General features: G+C 52.1%; 2 protein-coding genes across 2 annotated transcripts; one reads left to right on the top strand and one right to left on the bottom strand.

The window, feature by feature from the left end:
- Window positions 1-2001: 2001 nt before the first annotated feature.
- TRIL (TLR4 interactor with leucine rich repeats) lies at window positions 2002-6320 on the bottom strand. The gene is made up of 2 exons (XM_027075181.2): window positions 3373-6320; window positions 2002-2729 (listed from the first exon to the last, which is right to left on the bottom strand). Exon 1 carries the CDS (start codon window positions 5825-5827, stop codon window positions 3389-3391), a length of 2439 nt encoding a protein of 812 aa, XP_026930982.1. The 5' UTR covers window positions 5828-6320; the 3' UTR covers window positions 2002-2729; window positions 3373-3388.
- Window positions 5923-9709, top strand: LOC128314759 (uncharacterized). The gene is made up of 2 exons (XM_053218279.1): window positions 5923-6563; window positions 8404-9709. Exon 1 carries the CDS (start codon window positions 5923-5925, stop codon window positions 6556-6558), a length of 636 nt encoding a protein of 211 aa, XP_053074254.1. The 3' UTR covers window positions 6559-6563; window positions 8404-9709.
- Window positions 9710-10753: the final 1044 nt, after the last annotated feature.

Genomic DNA, 10753 nt, shown 5'->3' with positions numbered 1-10753 from the left:
GCTTTTTTACTCACTTATTCCTCAAAGTGGCAAAGTGAAGTCAGGACTCTGGACTCAGGACCCATTTTCACTGACGCAGAAACGGAGGCACAAAGAGATGACGTAGAACAAATGCAGTCCCAGGTGACTGAAATGCTTTCAACGCTTTCTAAAATCATACTGAACTTCAATGATGCTATAATTCTCTGGGACAGTGAAGGTACAACAGTGAGTTGAAATCTGTTTCCATCCTGGGTCATGGTGTCGACTTTAGTAAATTTCTGGCATTAGAATGCTTCATCGTCATTTGTTTCCAAGTTTCAGAGGAAGATTGGGAAGTGGCTAAGTACCAATACCAAGTAATACCAGTTATCTCTTTTAATGGTTTCTTACTATGGGATAGCTGCCCACATTGCTGTACTTCCGGTAAAAACCAGGCCTTTGCAAATTAGGGGAGAGGGCTTTGATCTCGTGTCACTTATTACCGGGCAGTGTATGGCACAATGATCTGCCTTATGAAAGTAATATGCTTACAGGTTGGGCTGAGGGTCCAACCACATTCCAGACGGCTTCAATGGCTCTTTAAATGAACACTCCTACCTCATGCGAAGTTTAGTCTTTTTTCTTTAGGAAGCTTACCTTTTCATAAACTTTGTAATGACAAAAATGACCTCCAGTTCAAGATAGCTCCTTCTTATCATTGACCATGGGAGTCAAAGGGCTTGACTTTTAATTCCAATTCCTTTAAACAGCTGAGGCCTGCTGAGACCCAATCATCTTGCTGTCACTGGTATATTAACAGCGTTTTCATATCATAGCTCACCATTGCTTTTACAGTCATCTTATTGTTTCTCTGGGCACCAAGTCACCTACCTATTCCTGAAAAATAGAGTTTGTACGCTACCGTAGAAATGGCAATTAAAAACCACTGAACGAGGACAGATAGACTTCAAGCTCATGTTTCATTGTCATCGATCACAACTGCTGTAGAAAACCACAGCGGATCATTATGAAAGCGTATAAAATATTTGGAAACTCCGACCATAAAACATCTCCATTAGCAAGTGGGTTTATTGACATAACTGAACATAACAACATATAACATTTATTCATTTCCCACCGAAAGACTTTCCAGTCGAACTGTTTTCACATAGCTTTTACTGTTTTTCCGTGAAGTGTTTTCAGTGATGTTCTGCTACGAAAGGGTGGGTGGTGGGAAGGTCCAGAGGTCTTTTCCAGACTTTCAGTGGGGCTCAATATTTCACTGCTGTGCAAAGGAACAGCTAAAAGATGCCATCACTGTACAAATGAACAAAACTAGGGGCACCAGGGGTGCAAAATAGCCCAGAGGTTGCAAAACAGAGTGAATGACTCCTCTCCTGCGTACTAATAGGCTCGGGATCGGTCACAAGCCTCGGCAGCAGAGTCAGAATGACAGCCTCTTTCCTGTGGTTGGTCAAGTTTGGGCCCCACAGATACGACTATCAGAGAAGCAGCTGTACTTTAAGTGGTCTGGACATTCACTCATCTGAACATGAACACAGATCATTTAGATGATCATCATTTAGATGATCAGTTCATTTAGATGCCTGGGTCCCTGCTCAGCTGCTGGGCCAAGGGCAGGTTTGGCTCAATGGACCAAACATAAAAGGAGAGCCCTGGGGAAGGACCCCCGGTCTAGGATAGATTCCCTGAGTCATCAGGACCATCAGGGGCGTAAGGCCCTAAATAGAAGATTCGCTGTTAGCCTTAGCACCATTGTAGTCGCCTCCACGGCACCCCACTGCCAATAAATCCATAATCATGGACAGTATAACCGTGCAGATCTTCTCTGGGACCGCTTTTTTAGACCACACACAAAACTGCTAATGTAAACCAAAGCACTATGGTTAGCGATAAACATGTACTTCATAAATATCAGGGGACCAAAGTGTCCCAAATAGTTGAAAACGACGGAGGAGCAAATAAAGGAGCCTAATCCTAAATTTAAAGCAAAACAACATTTTAAAAGAAATACTGCAATTAGTAACTAAACGATAAGATTTAATAACATGGTACAACACTGGGTAGTGGAGGGATTAACTCGCAAAATATATAATTATTTCACAGTGAGGTTTAAGTACTCCTAACAACCTTCTGGCTTTAGTAGAAACAGACAACCACTGATGTATACTTTTTCACATTTTTCCCGATAATTTCTTCCTCTCTATTTTATATAGAGTAAGACATTGCTGGGATTGAACGTCACACTATCAATTGACCATCACCTTTTGCTTCCTTGCTATTAGGAAATTACCTTTATCACTTAACTGTGCAACCCCAGAGAAGCAGGGCACCCTCAACTGCGTGTCACTGATAAAAACACAAGAAGTACCACATCGTATTCATTCCAATCTGGACACGCTGTCAGAGATGCGGTTAAGTGAACTAGAAGGCTGCCCTTCCCTGCGGGGTCATTGGTTACGCACGCGTTAGTTAACATTCTTTTATCAAGTTCTGGCACTGAAATTTCCTTCTGCATATACAGGTTCAGAAAAACAAAATTAAAAAGCCACAGGAGCAACCCTGACAGAGAAGTCTTGCGCGCAGCCTTCTCCTGAGAAAGTAGGTCACCTTAGTTAACCCCAAGGTCAGCGAATGTTCTTGCGGTGTTAATGTTAAAAAGAAAATACTAGTTGAACCACTCAGCTCAACTAAAACAGTCCTTGAGTTTATTGTCAGTTTGTTACATGGCAGAGATCTTCACATTCCTGAAAGAAAAAAAAATAGCATCTCTGATTATTTAAACATTAAATTATCCTGAATGTTCTATTAACCAACATGAAAGAGTTCCTTGGTGAGTGTGTTAAACTTTACCACCTGTTTACAACATCACCTTCTTGGCTGAGACCGCCAGACCAGTGCAGTCAAGTTGCCAAGCCTCCTTTGTAATACTAAATAAGTTCCTTTTTTCCTTAAATAGAACAAAACTCTCGTTTCACATTGAACAAACAAAGAGCATGCACCCAAATCTCTTTCTGGCCACACTGGGGGCAAAAGCACCCTTTTCTACCCCAAAGGGGGACAGGCTCTTGTATCACAGTGCTACAAAGGCCATTGCCACAGCTGTGCCAAGGTCTCCCTGTAGAAGAAGGCTTCCCCCCCTTCTGAGCTCCATCATCCATTTGTCCCCTACTCTTGGCCTTGACCAAGTACCACCCATTCACTTCATGAGCGGGTACTGGGAACTGGGGGTGGCGAGGGGTTGCCGAATCGGCTTTCCCTTTGACTCGTCTGGCAAATGCACAAAAGGGGGAAAGGAGAAACTCTGATAAAATGAGATCTCCCCTTGAGGCGGGTTGAGGGGTTCCATGGAAAGTGGCTCCTCAAGGCCAAAGAGAAGGTTTCCACAACCTCGGAGGCTCTGGATCTAGTCAGCAAATCGCTGCAGAAGATGATCTTCCCGTCTCAAGCTGCCACCTGTGCCGCCGCCGCCGCTGTCCATGAAGCGGTCGCAGGGGAACTCGATGAGGTCCGCCTCGCTGAGAGCACACACGGTGGTGCGCGGACGGTGGGACTGGAATCCAGAGAAGTCGGCGGACACCCCGGTGCCCATAGAGCGCAGGGGACGTCGGGTGGAATACATGTGTCTAACATGCACAGGGGCCCCACCCTTCCGCCTAGCCCGCAGCTTCCTCCGCAGCCAGCGTGACGCCCAGGCCGCCAAGGCCAGGAGCACCAGCAGTGCGTTGACGGCCAGCAAGACCAAGGTCAGCAGCTGGTAATCTACGCTGCTCCGGCTCCCAGGCTCTGGCAGGGTGACCAGCCCAGCGCAATGGTCACGGGGGGCCACCGGGCAGACCCGACCCCCGAGGACTCCCTCGACGCACACCAGGTAGGGTGTGTCTCCGCGCAGCTCGCGCAATGTGGCCGAGTCGCTGCGCTCTGGCAGGTAGACAAAGCGGTGGAACTTAGGCTGCTGGCCAAAGCGGTCGAAGAGCAGACGAAAGCGCGCGCCGCCCAGCGGCGGGGGGCTGCGGTGCTGGCGCACCGCCCAGCGCACCGAGGCGCTGTCGGCGCCCACCGCCTCCACCGTCAGGTTGCAAAGGATGAACTTGTTGAAGTCGCACGGGTCAGACACCAGCGGCGGCAGGCCGACCCCGCCGTCGGACTGGGCGGTGCTCTCCTGCTGCTGCGCTGCCAGACGCTGCTTTGCCGCGCGTTGCCAGGGGTCGCCAGCGGACGATGGCGCAGAGACGGGTGCGGCCGTCGGGGTGGGCTCCGCATGGGCAGCATCTGCAGGAGTCGGAGGTCCCCGTTCGGGCTTCTGAAGCAGGTCCAGAGGGTGTGGCGCCGGGTCCGCGGCAGCAGCGGCGGAGGGGCCCGGCTGCTGGAGGCCCGGGCCCCGTCGGCTCAGCCTCAGAGCGCTGCGGTTGCCCAAAAGCTCCCTGGCGGCCCCATCCCAGACCACCCCAGGCAGAAATCGCCCGCGCTGCTGTGGCTGCGGCTGCGGCGGCAGCTCCTCCGCGAGGCCACCTGCAGGGGGCGCCACCTCCTCCCCGGCGGCTGTGGGCAAGGGCCTCCGCAGCCCTTCCGCGGTCGGGGAAACTGAGGACGAGGGACTCGCACAAGACCCGTTCTGCAGCTGCTGGTCATCCAGGTAATCCAGGTACTTGCCCCGCAAGGCCGGGGGGTGGCGACACTGCACGAAGACCGTGAGAAGACGGCCTTGTGAGTGCCAGTCGCCCATCCAGCGCTTCAGGCCCCGCAGACGGCAGTCGCAGGTCCAGCCATTGCCGTCTAGATCCAGCCGGTAGAGGGCCGGGCTGGCAGCGAAGATGTCCCCGGAGAGAGCGCTGAGCGCGTTGTCGCGCAGGCTGAGCTCGCGCAGCCGGCCCAGGTGGCCAAAGGTAGTGGGGTGCAGAGCTGACAGCGCGTTCCCGCTAAGGTCCAGCGCCTCCAGGCTGTGCAGAGGCTCCAGCAGCTCCACGGGCAGTTGGCTCAGCCGATTCCCCTCCAGGCGCAGCTCGCGTAGGGCCTCCAACCCCCAAAAGGCCTCCGGCGCGAGGTGTGAGAGCTGGTTGCCCCTGAGGGAGAGTAGGCCGAGACGAGGCAGGTGCTGGAAGACGCGCGGCCCGAGGTGCTGGAGGCTGTTGGCCGAGAGGATGAGGGTGGAGAGGGAGCGCAGCGGTGCGAAGGTGGCTGCATGGCGCAGGGAGGGCTGCAGCTCGTTGGCAGAGAGGTTGAGGAAGCGCAGTTTGCCCAACTGGGCAAAGGCGTTCTTGCCCAGAAAGCGGATCCGGTTGGACTCCAGATGTAGGTAAAGCAAGTTGCCCAAGGGGGCGAAGACCGCGTCCGGCAGCGCCCCCAGGGCGTTCCCGTCCAGCCTCAGCTTGACCAGACTCTCCAGGCCCTCGAAGGAGCCACGGCTTAGGCGGCCGATCTCGTTCCCGTTGGCGTAGAGGATGCGCAGCTTGCGCAGCGGGGCCAGAGTGCCCGGGATGAGCGCCTGAAGGAGGTTGTTCCCCAGGTAGAGCTCCTCCAGCCGCGAGAGCTTCTCGAAAGTCTTGGGGTGCAGAGCGCGGATCTGATTGTACTGCAGGTCCAGCCGTCTGAGCTGCCCCAGGCGGTGGAAGTCGAAGGCCGTGATGTTGGTTATGAAGTTGCCGCCGAGGCTGTAGGTGAGCACGTCCTGGGGGCTCGGCAGCGAGCTGGTCTTGGGCACTGCGCGGAGCCCCCTATTGGTGCACAGGAGGTGCTGGGGGTGCTGGCAGTCGCACCGCTCTGGGCACACGGGCTGGGCCCGCGGCGGGAGCGCGAGGCAGCCGTACACCACGAGTAGGAAGCGCACGGCGCGGGCAGCCTCCATCGCCGCCCGTCCTGCGTGCTGCGGCCGGATCGTCCTCTTGGCCCGCCTGCTCTATGTCTCCTCTGCATTCCCCTTGGCCTGGCCAGAGTCGCTAAATGGCCTCTTTCGGACTCCGCAGCGCGGTCCAGCCCCTCCTCCGCCCTTTGTCCGGTGGCTGGCCCGGGTCTCTGCAGGCGGGTTCCCCCAGCCAAGTCAGGCGGCGCGGGGCGCTCCGGGAGCTCCGGGTGCTACTTGTTGCATTTCTGCACAAAACTGTTTCTCCGGGTGTGCGTCGGGGGGCGGAGGGAGGGAGGGAGTCAGACCTGAGCTTTTTGTTTGCAGCTGAGTCCGGAGAGCTGGATTCCCTGGCACGGATTCTCCCCGCCGAGCGGATTCCCCAGCTGCAGGCGGGAGCCCTTCCAAGAGCTCCTCGGGGCGCGGCTTGGCTGCTGTGTCCCGGCGGCTCCGGCCCCCGCAGCTCGCGCCTCCTGGCTCTCGGTCCCGGACCAGGAGCGCGGCCTCGGTGGAACAGCCGGGGGAGGAGCCGGGGGTGCGCAGGCTGCGTCCGGAAGGGACCCAAGTCGGCGAGTGGCGGGCAAACCGGGCGGAAATTCGTTCTTCCCACACTCTGCCCCCCGGGGATGCAGGCGGAGAAAGAGGAGACGGCGGAGGGAGGACAGACCCCGACAGGGGGAGGAGGAAACGCTAAGTGGCTCCGCGTCTGGTCAGCCCAAGCCGGGGACGCCGAGTGAGAAAAGTAGGGATTAAAAACAGCTGTACGGGTCGGCCCTGGACGCAGGGCTGGGGGCGGGGGTGGATTACCGGGCCAACAAACGGAATTTGCAGACAGAGACCTTTTTATTTTAGATGAGTACACCAGGCATTTCGGAGCATTGGGAGCACGGATGCTCTTACTCGTTTTTAAGTCCCTTGCTCTTCCAGGTGCCACCCTGCGGGAAGTTCAGGCAGCACGGACTGGGCAAACATTCTGTAAGACGTTTAGGGCAGCACCCCGTTGGCTACAAAGAGCTGTCGGTGGGCTAGAAGAGGCCAGGTCAGCCCCTTCTGAATGTTGGGTGTTTGGATTTTTGACGTGGCTGTCCAGGTAGCCCAGGAGAGGCATCGCCTCCTTTAGGGATCTGAACCGAGTATTCGCTTGGCCCTGCTGTAGGTAAGAGCCTGGAGAGTCTCAGAACTGGTTCTACCGCTGTGGAAGTGTTTCTGTCAGATTTTGGTGATTTAGTCCCATTAATCCTCCTCCAGTCGTACAGGCCTTGGGGTAGGCTCTGCACGTGTGCATATATATATGTATAAAACCTTCATTGACCCTCTGGTAACTGCTGCCTGCGGGGGTGGGGCCCAACCCCTTGATGCCTGGGACTTCTAGTGATCTTCAAAATCTTTAGACCCCAGAAGTTCTTAGGCCTGGCTTAGTGGCGGGATGGGGGGCGGGGGGAGGGCGGGGAATCTTAGCACTTATCAATATAGAATGGAGCATTTGTCACTAGCTCCTTTGAGGGCAGCCCCTGCTGAGAATGAGGGTGGGCAAGGAATAGCTGTTGTAGTATTTGTTCATGCAAACTGCCTTGCTAAAAATAAAGGCCTCTTCTCTCCCCCTCCCTGCCCCAAATGTTCAGAAAATGTGACTTTAAGGACCTACTGCGTGAAAAATTAAAGGAGACATATCCTCACCTCAAGAGGCTGACTAGTAGGGAGAGCATAGAAAGGTTGAGTAATAATAGAAGGCAGTAGTAAGAGAAAGCCGTTGAGGTGCAAGGTGATTTTTAGTAATGCCGGTGTTTGGCAGTGACTGAATGCCTCATTTAGCCTCGTGTAGGCAATTGATAGAGACAAGTCCTGAATTTAAGGAAAGAGATCACTGGCTGCATGGTCAGCGAAGACTTCTGGGGAAGCAGGGTCCAGGGAGATGGGTGGAGGAGAGCTAGGGGGTGGTCAGTATGAAATGCCGCTTCGGGGCACAATGAACAGACCAAGTTTGTGCTGTGCTTTGAGTTTTCAAATAAAGGATGAATGTGGGAAACCAAGTTTCTGTCTTAACAAGATAAACCATAGATTGGTTTTTAGTTCTCGTTGTGAGAAACTTCTGAAACCTTTTTAGGTCTTGACTCTAGGCCTCTTTAGGAAGGTATGGCGGCCCTAGCGGGTGAAACCCAGGCTGGCACAGTGTAGCATATGCCTTCCTGTGTTGGGCCCCAGAAGCTGTTAGGAGGACTTTCAGAAGTCCTTGCTGGCAACCGAGGTTATCCCGTTGTTTCAGAGGATAGCATGGTAAGAAGCTACTGGCTTTCAAAGGGAACCACTGCATCTAGCTGGGATGGAGCCATGACAGCATTTGCTTTGAGTCTATGGTGTGAGGACTGCACACACAGCCATCAGAGCAGAGAAGAGGTTGGAAGCTGAGAGAGGTGTAACACAGAAGAGGGAGATGCAGAGATTAGACCCCATCCCTTTGCATAAGCTTCCTCTCCTCCTGCATCTGCAGAAAACTTGCAGAATGAGGGCAGGCAGCGTCCCATCAGAGGACCTCTATAGTTGGACTAATCAGTCACTCCACTTGAAGTGTCTTTCCTTTATAGGTGCCTCTAAGGAAGATTTACAAAGTCATCAGATCGCTGCAGATGTTCAGTATTTCTCAGTGTCTTTGGTGTTATTGCCCGGCGTTTAACACTCCTTCCGGTAGTGCTGGACTGCAGGTAGAAATAATATCGTACGTGGTTTCTGTCAAAAGACAATTTCTTTTCCATAACGTTCCATTTTCTTGAAGTAATCCACCTGCTACCTATAGTTAACCTTGCTTAAAATAGATATAGTGTGCCATACTTCAAATAAGTATACACAGCTTTTGATAGGTGTTGCTTGTGCCCTCAGTCAGTTTCAGTAAGACTTTGAAATCTACAGATGAAGTGGTAACATATATGGGGGCTCAGTGCAGATTAATGCTTTCTGAAAAAGCGTGGTTACTGTCTTTTTAACAAATGTTTCCCTTTCTAGAGGCATGTAACTTGAGGTCATCTTTAAAAATGAATGACATTTAAATCCTTCAGAGTACATTTATGCCATGTTCCTATGCGCCCCCCCCCCCCGCTTGGTCTCCATTTCTGTAATGCTACACGGTTCAGGTGTTTGATTTATTTTTAGACCATCTCTCTCTTCCAGGAGTTAAAACAGTGTTTTGCTTGAATTCGGCAGTACCTAGAGTCCCTGGTAGTGAAGAGCTATCATAGCAACTCCAAAACTGCATTTGCTTTGAATGCTGGTTGATCAGGCAGGAAGAATTTAGTGAGACTCTACCAAGTGCCAAATCCCAGGGTGCGACAGCTCAGTGGGGAGGCTGATGGGCAAGGAGCGGGTGTAGCACCGAGTGAGAAGCATTGTGGGAGTTGGGGGCGGGGGTAGCTATAGGAGTCCTGAGAGGGCACCTGGCCTGGACTGAGAGCTTGAGGAAGGTTTCCAGAGGAGGAAAGTGCTGGGAGCCTGCAGATCCATGCGAGAGAGGCCCTTAGGAACCTCCAGATCTTCTGTCTTTGTTGATGAGATTTTTTTGACATCTGGTTTTTTTTTTTTTTTTAACAGTATCACACAACTTCACTCATACAAGGACTTCCAAATAAATACTCCCTTACTCCTTTTTAAGCACTTCTGCAGGTAAGGACTTCTACCTAAGACACTGATTTCATCGTATTTGTACTGCAGCATCAAGAGGCATCTCTGCTAAATAAAGCAGGTGCTCTCCAGAGAAAATGTTATCTGTCTGGTTCCTGCCTTCTAGAACCTTGAAATCTGTGACAGTGGGTTTGTGTGGAATGCGGGTGTGCAGTTGATAGAACATCCAGACCAAGGTGTTCACTTACATGAAATATACATAGGTATAGATACAATGTATAGATACTCTTGGTAGTCCTGTAGGGTTTGCCCCCCTTGGATCCCGCACTTTAGAGGGCTTTGTTCCAGTCCTCCTCTGGTTGTGTCCCTCTCCAGAAGAGCAGGATTCCAGGCTTCCAAAGGTATGTGCCCACCCACAACCCATATCCCCACTCCTGCTCAGGGTTCCTGGGACCCTGGAATTTCCTACTCAACTGCCTAAGGCTGTGAAGACCTTTTATCCATCTCGGGGGCTGATGATGCCACAAGTGGGTATATGCCTCGGGCCAAGTGAAGGCCAAAAGACAGCTGTGCAAAAAGAATCTGGAGGTGTGAGCTGGGATTTCCCGTGGCATGCCTGGGAGGCCACTGAGAGACTGGGTAATGCAGGAGCCAGAGCTGAGAGGAGGAGCTGGGGACCAGGGATCTCCTCTCACACTCTAACCCTGGGCTTCTCGAATATTAGAGACAGGCCCATCCATATGTAGCTTTTGGGGAGGGAAAAAGTACATATACTTGGATTTACAAAGAAAAAGGAGAAAAATAACAGGAGTTTGAAGAAAAGCGTTTTCTAAAATGTAAATTCTACTTTATTGCAACATAACCTATACCCAGTTTTCTATAAAAAACAATACTTTTTAGCAAAAGCAAGGACATTGTTGTCTCCGTTGAAATGCCTATCTCTTAACTATGTAATGCCTTTGTTTATGGATGGATCCAGGCTTGATCATGTTCCGGGGGATTCAAGTATTAATTATGCTTAAATGTAGAATTTGGATAATCGCAGAAGGGATTGCTGTGGATAATCCACAGAAGGAACAGAAGGGGATGCTGTTCATGAGAGAAACAAGAGCTTTGTCGTTTCGCTTTTGGAGAGCTTGCCCTTTAAATCTCAGGCGCACCGCTGGGTGTTTGCAGGGGTCAGAAGCATAAGCAAGTCTGGGCTGGCTCCATGACATGTATGTATGGTGTAAGCGTTCTTGGGCGTTCTTGCCCAGGCCTGGGATCTTCTTGGGCTTGCCAGGGATGTGCAGTGCTTTCTTCCCAAGCAATCTGTGGTTCCCT

Source organism: Acinonyx jubatus, chromosome A2, assembly GCF_027475565.1.
Source record: "Acinonyx jubatus isolate Ajub_Pintada_27869175 chromosome A2, VMU_Ajub_asm_v1.0, whole genome shotgun sequence".
Taxonomy (NCBI): Eukaryota; Metazoa; Chordata; class Mammalia; order Carnivora; family Felidae; genus Acinonyx; species Acinonyx jubatus.
Note: the sequence above shows the minus strand (reverse complement) of the source record. Positions and strands in the feature narration are given on the sequence as shown.